The sequence below is a fragment of the Oryctolagus cuniculus genome, chromosome 12, assembly GCF_051225735.1.
Source record: "Oryctolagus cuniculus isolate XC-2025 breed Fujian yellow rabbit chromosome 12, ASM5122573v1, whole genome shotgun sequence".
Classification (NCBI taxonomy): Eukaryota; Metazoa; Chordata; class Mammalia; order Lagomorpha; family Leporidae; genus Oryctolagus; species Oryctolagus cuniculus.
Genome location: NC_142878.1, coordinates 44,285,153 through 44,305,706, shown reverse-complemented (window position 1 = coordinate 44,305,706; position 20,554 = coordinate 44,285,153). Strand labels below are relative to the sequence as shown.

Sequence of the window (20,554 nt, the reverse complement as noted above, 5' to 3'; positions counted from 1 at the left end):
GAGCTGCCTGGTACTGAGACCTAGCTCCTCTTCCAATCCAGGCTCCTACTAATGACTCCAGGAAGCAGCATATGATGGCTGGAGTACTTGGGATCCTATCACACAAATGGGAGAACCAGATCAAGTTCCTGGCTTAGCCCCAGCTGTTGTGGGCATTTGGGGAATGAACCAGTGGATGGAAGATCTCTCCCCCTCTCTCATTCTGCCTTACAAACAAACAAGTAAATAATGTTTAAACAATTTATATGAAAGGCAGAGTGACAGAGAGAGGAAAAGAGATGAGATCTTCCACCTGCTGGATTTTTCCCTAGATGGCTGCAACAGTGAAGTCTGGACCATTTGAAGCCAGGAAGTGCTTGGGCCATCTTCTGGTGCCTTCCCAGACGGCCAGGAAGCTGAATAAGCAGCAGGGCAGCTGGGACGCTAATAAGTATTTCAGTATGGAATGCAGTTGTCAAAAGTAGCAGCTCAAAAAGGTTCGAGTCCCAACACGGGAATGAGCCTCTTTGACCTCTTCCGGGGCTTTTTCGGCTTTTCTGCACCTCAGAGCCACAGAGATCCCTTCTTTGGAGGGATGACTCGAGATGAAGATGAGGATGATGAAGAAGAGGAAGAAGCCACATGGGGCCATGGGAGCTCCAGGTTTCCTGGTTCCCAACCCCCGGAGGAATTTGGATTCAGCTTCAATTTCAGTCCGGGAGGAGGGATGCGTTGCCATGATAACTCCGGCTTTGATGACCTAGTCCGGGATTTCAATAGCATCTTCAGCGAGATGGGGGCCTGGACCTTGCCTTCCCATGCTCCCGAGCTTCCAGGTCCCGAGTCAGAGCCGGCTGGTGAGAGACCACAGCGGGGACAGACGCTTCGAGACTCAATGCTTAAGTACCCAGATAGCCACCAGCCCAGGATCTTTGGGGGGGCTATGGAGAGTGATGCAGGAACTGAGTCTTCCAACCCAGCAGCAGACTGGGGCTCCCAGAGGCCTTTCCACAGGTTTGATGATGTGTGGCCTGTGACTCCCCATCCCCGGGCCAGAGAGGACAACGATCTTGATTCCCAGGTTTCCCAGGAGGGTCTTGGCCCAGTTCTGCAGCCTCAGCCCAAATCCTATTTCAAGAGTATCTCTGTGACCAAGATCACTAAGCCAGACGGGGCCGTGGAGGAACGCCAGACTGTGGTGGACAGTGAGGGCCGCTCGGAGACCACGGTGACCCGGCAGGAGGCAGACGGCAGTCCGAGAGGCGATCCAGAATTACCGAGGTCTCCATCTCTGGATGATGCCTTTTCCATCCTGGATTTGTTCCTAGGACATTGGTCCCGGTCCCGGTAGCCTTGTTACCCCTCAAGGGTCTCCAGGTCCCCCTGCACTGCCCACCATCAGCGAACTGGGCTGCTTCTCCTGCCCACTTTAGGGGCTTGGGTGTGTGCACCAGGAGGCTGGGGCAGGTCAGTGTGTCACCCACCCAGACTGACCAATAAAACCTCTATTTATGCTAAAAAAAAAAAAAAAAAAAAAAAAAAAGTAGCAGCTCAACACATGACAGTGCCACAACACCAGTCCCAAATAAATAAATCTTTTAAATATAATTTTTAAATGAATTAGAAAAGGACTTGATTACCAATTACATGAATAGAGTAGAAGAAAGAAAATAAAGGATAAAGCATAGGTTTCTGTGTCGAGTGCCTGGGTGGGAGCTTTAGCTAATTACCAAAGTAGACATTTACCTGTTAAGGAAAGATAAAGAATTCAAACATCCAGGTAGATATATCCAGCAGACCCTTTACTATGGAGACTATAACTCAAGAGAGAGATGAGGGCTAGAAATAAAGGTGAGGGGAATAGACATAAATGGCACTGAACTGATATATAAGATGATCCAGAAGCAAAACATAAATAATTTTTTTATTTGACAGAGTTAGACAGTGAGAGAAAGAGAAAGAGAGATCTTCTTTCCGTTGGATCACCCCCAAAATGGCCGCTACAGCCAGAACTACGCCGATCCGAAGCCAGGAGCCAGGTGCTTCTTCCTGGGTGCGGGTGCAGGGACCAAGGACTTGGGCCATCCTTCACTGCCTTTCCAGGCCACAGCAGAGAGCTGGACTGGAAGAGCAACCAGGACTAGAACCCGATGCTCATATGGGATGCCAGCACCGCAGGTGGAGGATTACCCAAGTGAGCCACAGCACTGACCCCCATAAATAATTTTAAGATAAAAACAGAACCTCAAAAACTACTGTCATTTAAGAATGAAGAATATGCAAAGGAAAAGATAACAAACAAAAAAAGTAGCAAAGTGTGACAGAATCAAGAAGACAAGGTTTAAAAACAATGAAATAGTTAGGTCAAAGACTACCAGGATCCTGTAAGTTAAGTGCTACAAATGAACCACAGAGTTTGACAACAGGATGTCACTCCTGACTTGTTTTTCTTCAGTTTCAAGGAGAGTAATACAAGAGTATTCCAAAAATTTCATGGGTGCTAGCGTTTTAGTGCTAGTGGGTTAAGTTGCCACTTGCAATGCCAGCATCCCATACTGGAGTGTTAGCTCATTGCTCTGTTTCTGATCCAGCTTCCTGCAAACGCACCTGAGAAGGCAGCAGAAGATGACCCAAATATTTGGGCCCCCGTCACCTATGTGGGAAACCTAGATGGAGTTTCTGGCTTCAGTCTGGCCCAGCCCTGGCTGTCCTGGCCATTCAGGGAGTGAACCAGTGAATGGAATGTCTGTGTTTACTCTGCCTTTCAAATAAATAAATCCGTAAGAACACCTTATGGAAAGATGCACAATTTAAAAAATTATGAATTCTTCAAATTGTTTTGCACAAAATAAATATACCTTTTATTCTATTTTCCATGAACATTTTGAAGTACAGTCAAATACAAAACTGATTTTAATGGGCTGAAGAGTGATTAAGTGCGAAAGTGTGAACCTCTTATTGCTCTTTCTTTTTCAATGACTTATTTTTTTGAAAGGCAGAGTTAGAGAGAGAGGAACAGACAGTGAGAGAGAGAGAGAGGGAGATAATCCTCCATCCACTGGTTCACTCTCCAAATGGCTCTAATGGCCATGCTGAAGCCAGGAGCCCAGAGTCCTAAGCCCCATCGAGGTCTTCCATGTGGGTGGCAGGGGCCCAAACACCTCCCCAAGCATCTTCTGCTGCTTTCTGGTGCATTAGCAGGGAGTTCCTGGATTGGAAGCAGAACAGCCAGAACTTAAACCAGCACCCACATAGGATGTTGGTGTTGCATGCTGTAGCTTAACCAGCTGTGCCACAATGCCCACCGAGGGGTTTTTCCCCCTTATTGTTCTTTCTAAGAGTCTGGCTATGAATAGTTAAAAGCGGACTTTGCTTTGAATGTTTTATTTTTCAAATGGCAAATCCCCAATAATGGGACTTAAAATACTATGCCTTCTGATGTGCTGCAGTAAGAACTAACTACTCAATATCACCTATACAGAACCTTGCAAATAAAATTTTCAAATTGAAATTAAACATGACCAACCAAACAAATCTAGAATGTGGAACATTCCACAAAAAGGGCAGTATCACAGAGGGGGAAAAAAAGAGGGGAGAACTGTTTTACATTAACTGAGATTAAAAAAATATAACAACTAGGGCCAGCGGTATGGTTGTTACTTGGTTATACTATGTTACACTTGGTTAAATAAATACATCTTTAAAAAAATTCCTTGGGGCTGGCGCCATAGTGTAGTAGGCTAATCCTCCGCCTACATCCCATATGGGTGCCATTCTAGTCCAGGCTTCTTCTCTTCTGATCCAGCTCTCTGCTATGGCCTGGGAAAGCAGTAGAAGATGCTCCAAATCCTTGGGCCCCTGTACCGACGTGGGAGACCCAAAAGAAGTTTCTGGCTCCTGGCTTCAGCCCAGCCCTGGTTGTTGCAGGGATTTGGGGAGTGAACCAGCAGATGGAAGACCTCTCTTTCTGTCTACCTCTCTAACTCTGCCTTTCAAAGAAATACAATAAAACTAAAAAAAAAAAAAAAAAAAGAAAGAAAAAGAAAAAGAAAAATTCCTCCCCTTCAAAAGAAAAAAAAGAATAACAAACAGGGCCAGCATTGTGGCACAGCAGGTTAAACCACTGCCAGGTTCCAGTTCCAGCTGTTCCAATTCAGCTCTCTGCTAATGCACCTGAGAAAGAATGGGAAGATGGCTCAAGTACCTGGGCCCCTGCCATCCAAGTGAGAGACCTAGACACAGTGCCTGGATCCTAGCTTCAGTCTGGCTCAGCCTGGCTGCTGTGGCCATTTGGAGAGTTAACCAGCAGATGGAAGATCTCTGTCTCTCTCTTTCTCACTGTCTCTCTCACTCTCTTTCAAATTTCAAATAAATAAATAAATCTAAAAAAGAAAAGAACACCAGAATCTTCTGATCCAGCTTCATGCTAATGTGCACTCTGGGACACAGCCAAAGAATGGCTCAAGAACTTAGTTCCTGTCACCCATGAAGGAGACTGAGAAGGAGCTCCAAGCTCCTGTCTCACAGTTGTTACAGGCATCTAGGGGAGGAAAACAGTTGATGGAAGATGTATTTATTTATTTACTTGAAAGAGTTAGAAAGAGAGGGAAGAAGGGAGGTAGGGAGGGAGGGAGGGAGAGGCAGGGAGGGAGGGGGAGGAAACAGAGAAAGAGAATCTTCCATCAGCTGGTTCACGTTGGAGCCAGAGCTTCTACCAGGCTTCCACATGGGTGCAAGGGTGCAAGCACTTGGGCCATCCTCCAATGCTTTCCCAAGCACATTAGCAGGGAGTTGGATCAGAAGTGGAACAGCCAGGACTTGAACCAGTGCTCAAATGGGTTTCCGGCATTGCAGATGGCTGCTTAACTTGCTATGCCACAATGCCTGTCTCCTATATGTTTCTCTCATTATCTGTCTCTCTGTTGCTCTACCTTTCAAAGAAATGAGAACAAATAAAAATATTAAAAATTTTTAAAGGTGATTTTTCTGAAGTTCTACTGGACTTCTTTTGATTCCAGAAGACTATGATTATCACTGATCTAAACTACTCTCAACAACGTATTATCAATGATGAAAAAATTGTTTCAGGGCCAGTGCCGCGGCTCACTAGGCTAATCCTCCGCCTGTGGCGCTGACACCCCGGGTTCTAGTCCCGGTTGGGGTGCCGGATTCTGTCCCAGTTGCTCCTCTTCCAGTCCAGCTCTCTGCGGCCCAAATGCTTGGGCCCTGCACCCGCATGGGTGACCAGGAGGAAGTACCTAGCTCCTGATCGGCGAAGCGTGCCAGTTGTAGCGGCCATTTGGGGGGTGAACCAGCAGAGGGAAGACCTTTCTCTCTGTCTCTCTCTCTCACTGCTCACTGTCTAACTCTGCCAGTCCAAAAAGAAAAAAGAAAAAATTGTTGGAGTAAAACACATTTTTTTATTCTCTCATGTTCAAATTGGCCAACAAATAAAACTTACCTTTACACACTGTTCAGCTAAGTCTCTGCTAGTCCTGTTGTTAAGTTCAACTACAACCAAACGATTACAAAGTGCTTTTATAGCTCCATCTACCCCAACAATCCGCCGGGTGCATTCTGCAGACACATCCAGATAGTATGTAATGGCACGGGCTGTCACTTCCAACACATTGTCTGGAGCACTTTCATCAAGAAAAATTTTGCAGAGTGCTGGTAAGAAAGTGCGAGGAGGACATCTGTAGTGAAAGAAATCCTTTACATTAGGATTTGTAAATTCTTAACATAAAATATTATCTAGATAATAAATAAAAAGCTGTAACAAATATAACATTATGTTCAATACTGTACCTGAATAATTATTACACATTTCTTACATTGTTTTTGCTTTCAGAACAATACTTAACCAACTTCATCATTGCTAAAAATAACAAGTTGGAAACCAAGTAGCAGCATTAACTTGAAACCATGTTAAAGAAAATTCTTACTCAATACTCAGCTCAAACATTAGCTCCTCTGTAAAATTTTTCCTAACCTACCCAAACAGTTAAATGGTATTTTCATGTTCCCAAAACCTCATAAAAACAGGGTACATACTGTTTAATATATCAATTTGTTTCCTTATTTACATAAAAGTTCCTGAAGGCCAGGGGCATTCATTGCTCAATTTGTATTTTACAAGCACTGATTTGTCATCTAAAAGACTAGGGTAAAGCATTAAACAACAGCTGTGCAACCTTTCTGAGCTTATTTCTTCATTTGTAAAGCAAAGATAATATCCAAACAATACTTTATATGGTTGTTATGAAGATTTATTAAAATTACATATATACATATTAAACACTTAGCTCAGTAAGTATCCAGTATCATACTGAAAAGTCTAATGCCTAATACACAAATTTGTGTAAGACAGTTTTATCAAAAATAGAAATTCATGGGGCAGACACTTAGAGCAGCAATTAAAATACCACCTGGAACACCCAAATCCCATACTGAATAGCAGGGTTCAAATCCTGGTTCCATTTTCAATTCCATCCTCCTGCTAATGTGTACCATGGGAGGTAAAGATAATGGCTGGAGTACCTGGGTCCCTGCACTACCCATGTTAGAGATCTGCATTGAGTTCTGGGCTCCTGTCTTGAGCCTGGTCTGGCCCTAGCTATTGCAGGCATTTGGGAAATGTACCAGCAGGTGGGATATCTCTTTGCCTCTCAAGTAACACACTTAAAAAATAATTTAAAAAATTTTAAAGACAGGATTGTAAGATATCAGTAATATTTAACGAACACTTAAAATATGAGAGGTGGGCAGTTGAACCACTGCTTGGCTTTCCACGATTCCATTATCAGAGGGCCTAGGTATGAGTCCAGTCTGCACTGCTGATACAGCTTCCTGATAATGAACACCCAGGAGTAAATGGCTCAACTATTTTAGTCCCTGACACCCATGTGTCATGAAGTTTTGGGCCTCTGGCTTCAGCTTAGCCCAGCCTCAGCTACTGCAGGCACTCGGGAAGTGAACCAACAGATGAAGTGAAGCAGTCAGTGGAAGAGTCTCTGTCTCTGTCATTCTCCTTACCAAATAAATTAATAAAACTTAGAAAAAAATCCATAATTTACCTTTAGTAGAAATTTGTTAAGTGAGGTCAAAAATATTATTCTAACTTCTCTGCATAGGCTACAGCTATAGATAATACAAAAGGTAGTAATACCCTCAACATCTCAGAGCAAGTCTTTTTCCATCAGCTTTTATTAAAATTTAGTCTAAAAGTTGAGTACCTCTTGGGGCTAGCACTGTGACACAGTGGGTTAAAGCCCTGGCCTGCAGCACCGGTATCCCATGTGGGTGCTTGTTCGAGTTTCAAGTCTCGGCTGTTCCACTTCTGATCCAGCTCTCTGCTATGGCCTGGGAAAGCAGCAGAAGATGGCCCAAGTCCTTGGGCTCCTGCATCTGCATGGGAGACCTGGAAGAAGTTCCTGACTCCTGGCTTCAGATCAGCTCAGCTCTGGCTGTTGTTGCCATTTAGGGAGTGAACCAGCAGATGGAAAAACTCTCTGTCTCTACCTTTCTCTGTAACTCTTTCAAATAAATAAAAATAAATCTTTAAAAACAAAACATATATAGTCTGTCATGAATATACAGTATGTTCACTTTTTAAAAAGATTTACGTATTTACTTGAAAGGCAGAGCATCAGAAAAAGACTGAAAGATATCTTCCATCTTCTTGTTCACTCCCCAAATGGCTGCCAATAGCTAATGCTGGGCTAAGCTGAAGTCAGGCAGGAGCCAGTAACTCAAATGCCTGCAACGGCTGGGGCCATGCCAGGCCAAAGGCAGGAGACCAGAACTCAATCCAGATCTCCAACATGGATGGCAGGGACCCAAATACTTGGGCCATTCTCCACTGCCTTCCCTGGCATATTAGCAGGGAGCTGGATTCGAAGTGGAGCAGCCAGGACTTGAATCAGAACTCTGATATGGCATGCCACTGTCCCGAGTAGTGGCTTAACCCATTGTGGCACAACACTGGCTCTTCCTTATACCATATCTCTAATAGTTCTGTGCATAAATAAAAGTTTATGTACACTGAGTTAGCACTTTCTCTGCCGACTATATGGACAATCTGTGGTTGGTGGCATCACCACCATTTCTGACTCTGAATTTGTTACCAACAAGTAATCATTTCCTTATACTTCTTCACATATACTTACCAGTAAAAAATAATAACAGTGAAAAAAAATGAAATGCTCAGAGTACCTAAACAGACACCATCACCAGAACATCTGCATTAACTGTTAAACCACAGACATGACAAGCTTTTAATCTCTACCCATGATGTGTGCTTTGATTAAAAGGTTACTGGAGCTGGCACTCTAGCAGAGCAATAAAGCTGCTGCCTGTCAGGCCAGTATCCCATATGGGTGCCAGTTTGAGTGCTGGCTACTCCATCTGATCCAATTCTCTGCTAACGCGCCTGGGAAAGTAGTGGAAAATGTCCCAAGTATTTGGGTCCCTGTACCTACACTGGTGACTGGGAAGAAGCTCCTTGTTTTGGCCTGTCCCAGCCCCAGATATCACTTTTCTCACTGCATATATAGGATCTTCAGACTCTCCCTTGTTCATAATCATTGCTAACCACAGTCGCAAGCCAGAAGTTGTGCAACAAATGCACTAAGGTTTCCTTAGTCACTGTGTTCCAAGAGCTGGAAACAGTATGTACGTATGCATCCTTCATGCTAAACTCCTTTTGAATATTTTCCATACCCATACCTCTGTTCTTTCCTGGTTCCATGTTATTCAAGAAAGGGTTTTTATGTTTACTCTTTATTGATGTTCAGGATACCTGATCATATTTAAGAGAAAGTACAAGGCATACACATTATTTTTGGTGAGAATTCAGCTGGAGGATTAGCAGAATAGTTGCCAAGGAATAACAAAATCTTGCAGTCAACACTCTATCCAACATTCCTGCACTGAGCACCAGCCATGGGTCCCAAATGTTTATGAAACCAATCAGAAAAAATGCCTCTAGTGCCCCATGCCTCTTCATGAGCATACTAATTGACGAGTAAGAAATGCAATCCTCTAAAACAAGGACACAGCTTTCGCCTATCACAGCATGTTTACACTTATGTGTGCCTGATGAATTAGCACCTCTCAGCACAGCATCTTGAATTCCTGCAGGAACTCTGTCATCAGCTATAGTCAGTGTGTTTCTGAGGCAATAATGTCAAAAGAGTGGGATTTTATCAGCATTACAGACTTGTTCAGGAATAAGATCTTCATTAGTAATGACCTTTGCAAACCTGTCAGAATGTCTGCTTCATGACCAGCAGACATTATATCACCACAGATCTGAAAACAGAAATTTATTGCCATGTCTTTCCTTAAATTTCTACAGCCAATCTGTTGTATAATCACAGTTCCCTCAATTTTCAGTTCATTGTGAGATATTTGCTCATTTCATGATCAGCATATTATTTAGTAGAACTGTGACACTCACAGACTCACTCTTCCAAAACAAAATCAAGATCTTCATTTCAGATTTTTGCAGTCTGTCTTATTTTTCATTAACTTCCTTTCACCTCTTTCAGCATAGATTTTCAAAAGTGTATCCTTTGGTTTCTTCACATATATAGTAGTCATCCCATCCCAACACCACACTCTTCCATAAAACATCTTTTTTTTTTTTAAAGATTTACTTTATTTATTATTTTAAAGTCAGAGTTACACAGAGGGAGGAGAGGCAGAGAGAGAGAGAGAGAGGTCTTCCATTCGATGGTTTACTCTCCAATTAGTCGCAATGGACAGAGCTGTGCCGATCTGAAACCAGAAGCCAAGAGCTTCTTGCAGGTCTCCCACGTGGGTGCAGGGGCCCAAGGACTTGGGCCATCTTCTGCTGCCTTCCCAGGCCATAGCGGAGAGCTGAATCAGAAGTGGAGCAGCCAGGTCTTGAACCAGTGCCCCTATGGGATGCCGGTGCTTCAGGCCAGGGAGTTAACCCTCTGTGCCACAGCGCCAGCCCCTCCATAAAACATCCGACATTTAACACTGCTGCCCAGTTTCTCCAACAGCTTGACTTCATGTGCTAGAGATAAACACAGATGCTCTCTCTTTATCTTACCACTTACACAGGCAGGTAATTTACAAGCCTTTCATATTTTTTCAATGATATATTTACATCACAGAGAAGCAGCAGAAAAACACAGCTATGCGTAAGACTTTTGGTCTCTTGGTTCTCTGTGAAGAATCATGGGGAGGGGCCAACGTTGTGGCATAGTGGGTAAAGCTGCTGCTTACAGTGTCAGCATCCCATATGGGCGCTGGTTCGAGACCCAGCTGCTCCACTTCTGATCCAGCTCTCTGCTATGGCCTGGGAAAGCAGTAGAAGACAGCCCAAGTCTTTGGGCCCCTGCACCTGCGTGGGAGACCTGGAAGAAGCTCCTGGCTCCGGATCGGTACAGTTCTGGCCGTTACAGACAATTGGGGAGTGAACCAGCGGATGGAAGACCTCTCTCCCTCTCTCTTTCTCTTCCTCTCCTCTCTTTGTGTAACTAACTCTGACTTTCAAATAAATAAATAAATCTTAAAAAAAAAAAAAAAAAAAAGAATCATGAGGAACCCACCACTGGCACTTAAGGCCTGCACATGTGCCATTTGAGTACCCTTTTTGGGATTTGAAGTGTCCTTTTCTCCACTGGGGACACTGAATAAAGTATTATGTGCCTGTGATTAGACTGAGGTATCATACATGGTCAGGTGTGGGATTTTCCACTTGTGGTATCACATCAGCACTCAAAAATTTGGAATTCTGGAACACTTCAGATTTCAATTTTTGATTAGGGATGCTCAACTTGTTTATATAAAATCAGTATTTCTGCCATTTAGATTTCACAGAGAACCTATGTCTTCCAAATTCCTGTTAAACTAGTTATATGATAATGGCTATGTCTATATGAGTCTCACTAACAAAAACACCAGATATGAGAGTGGGCATTTAACCTGGTAGTTGAAAAGCCTATGTTCATTACTGGAGTGCCTAGTTTCTGAGTCCCAACTCTAGCTTCTTACTCCAGGTTCCTGCCAATGCAGACCCTGGGAGGCAGAAGCCATGGCTTCACAAACCGGGTTACTGCCTCTCTCATGGGAAACCTATATTTTGTTCCTGGCTTCTGGCTCTGGCCTAGCTCTGGACATTGCAAGGATTTGGGCAGTGAACCAGTTAAAAAAGAGTTTTCTCTGTCTCTCTCCCTCTCTATTAAGTAAATTCAACAAGGATGGTTTGGCAGAACAGTTAATATGCTGCTTGGGATGCTCACATCCCCTATCGCAGTATCTGGATTTGAGTCCTGGTTCCACTTCCAATTCCAGCTTCCTGCTAATGTGCATCCTGGGAAACTGGGGTGATAGCACAAGAAAGTGGTTCCCTGCCCTGACTACTGCAAGCATCTGGGGAGCAAAGAAGCACATGTGAGACCTCTTCCTGTCTGTCTCTGTCTCTGTGCCTTTCAAACGAATAAAAACAATAAGTTAACCTTTTAAAAAAGAAAAAAATACTCACATAATCAGGACAACTTATCACCAACCTTAAATGAGCACAATGTTGTAATAATGTTACTATATTTCTTTTATTGTCTACAATGAATATTTCACACTTTTTCTTCAATTTTCTTGTGGCTTTATCATTCTACTGGTTTTTCATTCTTAGAGTCCCTTTTCATCCTTTCTATATTACCTCTCTAGTTGATCTCATTCATTCTCTTACTTGATACACTGTGGATACAAACTTCCCCCAAAGACCAGGAAAACTCCCAGTGTTATTTCAAATCTAGACAAACTTACTACAACCATCTCCACTTACAATTATTACAGGCATCTTAAAATTAATATATTTAACATTAAACTCCTAATTTACTCCTCAATTCCCAAATCTTCATCAAAATACTAACCATCCAGAAAGCCAGAAACCTGAGAATCATCCTTCATTCCCCTCCCTGATTTTCTTCACATTACATATCTAACGTATCAGTTAAATCCCTCCAATTAAGTCCTCTAAAATACATCCTAAATCTGTCTACTTCTCTCCATAGCCTCTTTTATATATCTAACCTAAGTCAACTTCAAAGTCTTGTTTAGTCCATGAAAATGAACCCTTAGACATCCATGGTTTATGTCTAGCACTGGTGTTGAGAAGGATATCCAGAGGGAAGAGGGAATCATTCTGCTACAGGGTATCAGAGTGTGAGCTAGGTCAAGACAGCACATGTGCAGAGGAATGTTCCATTGATGGGCAACTGAAACATACATACAGCTGTATACAGTACAGTTATTAAGTACATATAATAAGGAAAATGGAAGCCAGGTTTCTCACTACAGGAAAGGGGAGTTACAAAAACAGAACGAAAACTAACATGAACTCTGTGTTGTTAGACTGGAACTGGAGGTACTAGTATAAACTTCTGGTTTTCAATACATAGAAACAACAAATATAAAGAAACTCCAAAAATGGACATAGGTTCTACTTTTTGATGGTATGAAAGCAGTATGTATTCAGTATAAACTGTACTTTGTATTTTAATCTTATCCCGGGCTAGTGATACATGTTATTGTACAATACTCTCTTGCTACAGTGAGTAGTGACATGCTCCAGCTCCCAGTCAGCCACATGATCACGATACTCTACAATGTATCATTTTGCTAAGCTATGATATTTGGTAAGTCAGGGGTATTAAATGCATTTTCAACTAATGACAGATTCAACTTACAGTTTATAAGGGCACAGAACCCCATCATAATTTGAGGAGCATCTGTATTTAGTAACTCATAAAAATTAATTTCAATTTTGGGGCCAGTCAATATAGAGAAAACTAGTTTATTTCATCCAATGACTACAACCAAAAACCTTATACAGAACACAAAAAAGCAAATACCCAAGGACTCTGAAAAGCAAACAACGGCAGATAGATTGGAAATGAAATGAAAGCTTAAGTTAACAACTCATGATTTCAAATGAGTTTCAAACTTTTTTTTTTCTTTCACTTTTCTTTCCCAGCTTTGATCATGCAGCAGGAGCACATAACAGAAACAGAGGGGACCAAGAAAAGGAGTCTCATGAGCCAGCGGCAATACAGAGAAATCCCTGGGTATTATGCCTCCTGGCCTTACTCTAGGGCTGGCCCCAAACATGAGTCTCGGACTAAACTCTGACTTGAAACATACCCAGTGGCAATGGCGCACACTTCAGATCCCAAAGGAAAGGAGAAAAGCAGCTCCTATGAACCAAAGAGCATGAGATGTATCCTGATTCTTGTCTATTTTCTCACCATTTTCAGCCTAAAGGCAGAGACCCAAGAAATTGTATGACAGCACAAGGGAAGTGGTGGAATGGATGGCAGGGTGAAGTATGGCTGAAGCCACCTAAGCAGTCCAGCTTTCTAACAAGAAGACTGGGAAAAAGACTCCCAGGAGCAAAAGCCCATGGGCAGTGAGGTGCTAGAGAGGAAAGAACAAGAAAAGGAATCGGACACAAGTCTCAAATTTACTTCCAACTGCACATAAAGCTCCCAGCTTTAGCCCCAACCCAGTCTAAGTTGTTACCATCATTTGGAGAGTGAAATAGCTAATGGGAACACTCTATCTTAAAAAAAAAAAAAAAAAGACAAAAATGATAATTTTTACAAGGCACTGCCATGAAAGGAGCTTCCATGACTGGAAGATTCTCTAGATGAGTGAGTGAGTGAGTGAATGATTGAATGGTGAGGGAATGTGAAGACCTAGGACATTACTGCCCACTACTGTAGACTTTATATACATTGTACACTTAGGCTACACTAAATTTATTAAGGTATTTTTGTTCTATTAATAAATTAACCTTAGATTTACTTTATAAACTTTTTAATATTAATTTTTTGATTGTAGTTACACTTAGTTTAAAACACAAATACACTGATTCACTCTACAAAAATATTTTTATATCCTTATTCAATACGTTTTTAGCTAGTAAAAATTCTTTTAACTTTTACAACTTTTTTGTTAAAGTACTAACACAGACATTAGCTGAGGCCTACAAAGGGTTAGGATCATCAACATCACTTTTTTAAAAAAACAAAAAGCATATTTATTTATTTGAAAGCCAGAGTTACAGACAGAGGGAGAGGTAGAGAAGACAGAGAGAAATAGATTTTTTTTTTCTCCAACATTTTATTTTTTTAAGAGGCAGAGTTACAGACACAGAGAGGGAGAGAAAGAGAGAAGGCTTCCATTCACTGGTTCACTCCCCTAAGTGACTGCAAGAGCCAGAGCTGGGCTGATCTGAAGCCAGAAGCTTTTCCCATGTTTCAAGCACTTGGGCCACCTTCCACTGCCTTCTCAGTCCATAGCAAAGAGCTGGAAGAGAAGAAGAGCAGCAGACGGAGGCTTAGCCCACTATGTCACAGCGTCAGTCCCAGAGAGAGTGAGAGACTTTCATCAGCTGGTTCACTCCCCAAAATGGCTGCATGGCTGGAGCTGGGCCAATCAGAAGCCAGGAGCCAGAAGCTTCTTCCAGGTCTCCTACAAGGGTGCAGGGGCCCAAGCACTTGAGCCATCTTCCATTGCCTTCCCAGGCACATAACAGGAAGCTGGATTGGAAGAGGAGCAGCCAGGACTCAAACTGTTGACAATATGGGATGCTGGAGCCGAAGGAGGAGGTTGCTATGCCCGTTTATTAAATGTGGTCCATCGTTTATCAAAATGTTTTTAGTAGTGCATGACTATACACAGATTCAAGAAGTTCAGCAAACCCCCAAGAAGACAAATTGCACATGTACATAACAATCAAATTGCAAAAAAAAAAAGTCTTGAAAGAACTGAGGGGGGAAAAACACATACCTATTAAAAAAAGATTTGGGGCCAGCGCTGCGGCTCACTGGGTTAATCCTCCACCTGCAGCGCTGGCACCCCAGGTTCTAGTCCCAGTTGGGGTGCCGGATTCTGTCCAAGTTGCTCCTCTTCCAGTCCAGCTCTCTGCTGTGGCCCGGGAAGGCAGTGGAGGATGGCCCAAGTGTTTGGGCCCTGCACCCCATGGGAGACCAGGAGGAAGCACCTGGGTCCTGGCTTCGCATCCACGCAGCGCGCAGGCTGCAGCACACCAGTCGTAGCGGCCATTTGGGGGTGAACCAACAGAAAAGGAAAACCTTTCTCTCTCTCTCTCTCACTGTCTAACTCTGCTTGTCAAAAAAAAAAAAAAAGATTCGGAGCCGGCGCCCTGGCACAGTAGGTTAATCCTCTGCCTGCAGTGCCAGCATCCCATATGGGCGCCGATTCTACTCCCGGTTGCTCCTTTTCCAGTCCAGCTCTCTGCTGCGGCCCAGGAGGGCAGTGGAGGATGGCCAAAGTACTTGGGCCCCTGCACCCACATGAGAGACCAGGAGGAAGCTCCTGGCTCCTGGCTTCGGATCAGCACGGCTCTGGCCATTGCTGCCATCTGGGGGGTGAACCAACAGAAGGAAGACCTTTCTCTCTGTCTCTCTCTCACTGTCTGTAACTCTACCTGTCAAATAAATAATAAAATCTTAAAAAAAAAATAAGATTCACATGAACAGATTTTTTTTGTTGTTGTTGTTGAATCAGAAACCAAAAAGTCACTGTGGCAAAGCAGGTTAAGCTGTGGCTTGTCATGCTAGCATCCCATATCAGGGCACTGGTTAGAGTCCCCTCTGCTCTGCTGCCTATCCAGCTCCCTGCTAATGTGCCTAGAAAAGCATAAGATGGCCCAAGTACTTGCATCCCTGCCACCCACTTGAGACACCTGGATAGAATTCTTGGCTCCTGGGGCTGGTGCTGTGGCATAGCAGGTAAAGCCACTGCTTGCTGAGCCAGCATCCCATATGGGTGTCGGTTCGAGTCCCAGCTGCTTCACTTCAAATCCAGCTCTCTGCTATGGCCTGGGATAGCAGTAGAAGATGGCCCAAGTCCTTGGGCCCCTGTACCCGTGTGGGAGATCTGGAAGAAGCTCCTGGCTTCAGATTGGCTAGCTCCAGCCGTTGTGGCCAATTGGGGAGTGAACCAGCATATGGAAGACCTCTCTCTCTCTTTCTGTCTCTCCTTCGCTCTGTGTAACTCTGACTTTCAAATAAATAAATAATCTTAAAAAAAAAAAAAAAAAAGAATTCTTGGCTCCTTGCCATTACTGTCATTTGGGGAATGAACCAGCAGAGCCATCTCTTTATTTTGTTGTCATTCCCTCTCTATCAGTGTGTCTTTCAATGAAATAAAATGTAAACACACAGACAGCCCAGAAGATAGCAAACTTTGTCTTTAAAATGAACAAATTCACCCTAGAATGCTGTGTCTAGCAAAAATATCTTTATACCATGAAGGTAAAATAAAGACATTCTCAACTAAAGAGAATTTATCACTGGCAGAACTTCCTAAAAAGTAATAGTCAACAAAGTTCTTAAAGATGAAAGAAAATGATACTACACAGCTACAGAGAACTTCAGAAATGAATGGAAATCAACAGAATCTTACCTGGATAAACATAAGACTATTTTCCCCCTATTAAATTCACTGTTGAAAGCAAAAATTATAATAGCAAATCCTAAGGTTTTCAATTAATGTAGTTTTAATACATGTGATAACTATAGTATAAGGGCAGAAGAGTATAAAGGGACTTATAAATGTATATAGCTTCTTCATTTAACTTGTAACTGGAATATTAACTAGTCAATAAATTATTATGAAACAGTAACCCCAAATGGAAAAGATCGAAAAGAGAAGTAATCAAAAACAAGTAATAAATTGAGAGATATATATCTACACATGTCAGAAATTACATTAAATGTAAAGCATCCAAACTCACCAAGAAAAAACACAGATTGTCAAGTGGATTAAAAACACATACACAACAGGCTGGCCCTGTGGCACAGGAGGTAAAGCCGCCCTGTGGTGCCGGCATCCCTTATGGGCGCCAGTCCAAGACTCTTCTGATCCAGCTCTGCTATGGCCTGAGAAAACAGTAGAAGATGCTCCAAGATGCTCCCTACACCCGTGTGGGAGACCCAAAAGAAGCTTCTGGCTCCTCTTTATTGCGGCCATTTGGAGACTGAACCAGTGGATGGAAGAACTTTTCTCTGTCTCTCCCTCTCTGTAACTCTACCTCTCAAATAAATAAATAAATCTTAGAATACACACACACAGACACAAAACCCAACAACATGTAGTCTACAAGGCATCTATATATAATAATACAGATTGGTTAAAAACTAAAAGGATAGAAAAAGATATACCACATAAACACTAGTTAAAGAAAAGTTGGAACAGCTATGCTTAACATTAGACAAAATAGTCTTTGTTAACAAGAATAAAGAGGGACATTACATTAAGATATAAGCGTAAATTCACTAGACTGAATCCAAAACACAACAGGGCTTCAAAACACATGAAGCAAAAACTCAAAGAACAGCAAGAGGAACTGCACAATTAAGACTTCACTCCTCTCTCACTAACCCATAAGACAAACACAAAGGCAATAAGGACATGAACTTTAACATTATCATATTTTACCTAATCTGACATTTGTAGAAAATCCTACCCAGCAACACACATTCTTCTCAAATACATATGGACCACTGACCAAAAATAAAATAAATCATATCCTAGGCCATAAAACAAACCTCAAAAATCAACGGGTGGGCATTTGGCTTCTCAGTTATGAGACCAGTTGGGATTCCCATGTCCCATTTCACAATGCCTAGGTTTGAGTACTGACCATGCTCCCAATTCCAGGTTTCTGCTAAATTGTACCCTGAGAGGTGTCAGGTAAATGGGTCCCTGTCATCCACACAAGATATTCTCACTCCCAGCTTAAGCAAAACAACAGACATCCACTTTATTCTCTGTCAAAGTTGTTTTGACTAGTCCAGATCTTCTCTATTTCCATATGAATTTGAACTCAGTTTTTCAATTTCTATACCTTATCATATTTACATAAAAACCTGTATGCTAATATTTATACAGCTTCGATCATAATCACAAAAACTGGAAAAAGATTACCCTTCAACAAATGAATGTCTTAAATTACAGCATATCCAAAAAAGGGAATATTACTTTGCAGTTAAAAGGAAGAATTACTGATACACTCAACACAGATGAATTTCAAATGCAACATGCAAAGTGAAAAAAAAAAATCAGACTAAAAGAGCCACACACCATGTGTATAATTCCATTTACGTGACATCATGGAAAAACCAAAAGCTATACTAATAGAGAACAAACCACTAACTGACAAGCATTAGAAGTGGGAAGGTGGGGGGTGGTGCTGTGGCACACAGCAGGTAAACCGCCATCTGCAGTGCCAGCATCCCATATGGGTAATGTTTCAAGTCCCGGCTGTTCCACTTCAAATTCAGCTCCCTTCTAATGTGCCTGGGAAAGCAGAGGAAGATGGCCCAAGTGCTTGGACCCTTGCACCGCCATGGGAGACTGGAAGAAACTCCTGGCTTCAGATAGACCCAGCTCCAGCTGTTGCAGCCATTTGAGGAGTGAAACAGTGGATGGAAGATTTCTTCTCTCTCTGCCTTTCAAATAAATCAATCAAGGAATGAAGGAACAAAGGAAGGAATAAACGAACGAAGGAAAGAGAGGAAGGAAGGAAGGAAGGAAGGAAGGAAATGGGAGGAAGGTTAAAGAAATTTCATTGTAAGTAATTTAAACAACTTTAAGAAAAAAAAACATTATGTATAGAATAATCACAACCCTGGGGCCAGTACTGTGGTGTAGCAGATTAATCTGCTGCCCACAGTACCGGCATCCCATTTGAGCACCAGTTCGAGTTCGGGCTGCTCCACTTCTCATCCAGCTCACTACTAATGCACCTGAAAAAGCAGTAAACGATGGCCCAAGTATATGGGCCCTGCACCCACGTGGGAGACCCAGAGGAAGCTCCTGGTTCCTGGCTTCAGTCTGGCCCAGCCCTCGTCGTAGCAGCCATTTGGAGAGTGAACCAGCAGATAGGAAGACTTGTCTATGACTCTACCTCTCCCTCTCTGTAACTCTGCCTTTCAAATAAATAAATAAATACCAAAAAAGAATAATCACAACCCTCCCTAGATAATGCAAAAATTATTTATCTATGACAGAAAATTTCATATACAATTATAGTCACTCAAAGTTTATTCAAAATAGACTCAAGGTTAGTCATTTGGCTTACAAAGAACTGTCAGACTAGTGAACCACAAAAATAAGATTAACAATCTACAGGGGCCGGTGCTGTGGCACAGTGGGTTAAAGCTCCAGCCTATAGCACCTGTATCCCATATGAGCACCAGTTCAAGTCCCGGCTGCTCCTCTTCCAATCCAGCTCTCTGCTGTGGCCTGGGAAAGCAGTGGAAGATGGCCCAAGTGCTTGGGCCCCTGAACCCACATGGGAAACCAGGAGGAAGCTCCTGGCTTCTGGCTTCAGCTCAGCTCAGCTCTGGCTGTTGTGGTCATTTGGAGAGTGAACCAGTGGAATGGAAGTCTTCTCTCTCTCTCTGGTTCTACCTTTCTCTGTAACTCTTTCAAATAACTAAAACACAATTCTTTTAAAAAAGAATCTTCAGATAGCTCCAAATTTAGAAAGTGGTTTCCAAATTCTACCCACAATGACATCAGAATCCTTTTCTGATGGAAGTAAAGATAAACAATGTAAAACAAGAACAAAGGGACAGGTATTGTGGCACAGCCAGTTAAGGCATGGTGCCTACAGCCCAAATCAGAATGTCTGGTTTGAGTCCTGACTACTCTGCACTTAATATCCCAACTTCTTGTTAATGAGCCTAAGTGGCAGAGGATAATGCAAATACTTAGGTTCCTACCATGTCTGTGGGAGATCCAGATGGAGTTCTTGGCTCTTGTCTTTGGGATGGTCTAGCCCTGGCTATTGCAAGCATCTGGGGAATGAACCAGCAGATGGAAGGCGTCTCTGTCACTACACCTTTCAAATAAATAAATAAATCTTTAAAAAGACACATCAACCAACAAAAGAAAGAAAGAAAACAAACAGGAACAGGAGTGGGCATCTGCAGTGGTTAAGACATCACTTGAGATGCCTGCATCACACACTGAAGTGTGAGTTGGAGTTCAGCTACTTTGCTTCCAGTCCATTTTCCTAATAACGTGCATGAGATGGCAGAGGAAGATGGCCCACGTTAATCACTTAGCTGAAAAACATGAATCAATCTTGTTTCTAGAAGATAGTATCATTTGATTCATTTCATTTTTATTCCATTTTTGCCTCTGCTCCCAGCCTTGACCTCTTCTGTATTACTGAGCTAAAAATAACTCTTGATATACCAGCTGAAAATTACTGCCTTTCTTTTCTTGAAAAGAAGTACAATTTTAATATGTAAACTTGCTTTTCTCCAATTAAAATACACACATAAACTTGACTGCAATTAATTCAACATGTATCTATTCACTGCCTTTTCCTGCCCACTACTGTGTTGAGTGTTGCAGGTAGGATACAAAGATGGGTCAGACAGTGCTGGATGCTAAGATCTAATGACACAGTCACCAGATATGCATAGTATAATGCTGTAAAACACAAAGTGGTCTATACACAGAAGTATGTCACGAATTAAAAATCTAGCTTCATTAA

The 20,554-nt window shown here is 42.4% G+C and overlaps 1 protein-coding gene and 1 pseudogene across 24 annotated transcripts in view; one reads left to right on the top strand and one right to left on the bottom strand.

Moving 5' to 3' along the window:
- Positions 1 to 20,554, bottom strand: part of HECTD1 (HECT domain E3 ubiquitin protein ligase 1) — a 101,417-nt gene that overhangs the window by 68,314 nt on the left and 12,549 nt on the right. For all 23 annotated transcript variants that reach the window (XM_008269476.5, XM_008269479.5, XM_008269477.5 and 20 more), the window contains exon 3: positions 5,441 to 5,675. In XM_008269476.5, the coding sequence (XP_008267698.1) occupies positions 5,441 to 5,675 (235 nt within the window). The remainder of the gene's footprint in view (positions 1 to 5,440; positions 5,676 to 20,554) is intronic.
- LOC100352953 (HCLS1-associated protein X-1 pseudogene) lies at positions 464 to 1,517 on the top strand (annotated as a pseudogene). Its single transcript, XR_016217910.1, has one exon. The product of XR_016217910.1 is annotated as an HCLS1-associated protein X-1 pseudogene (transcript).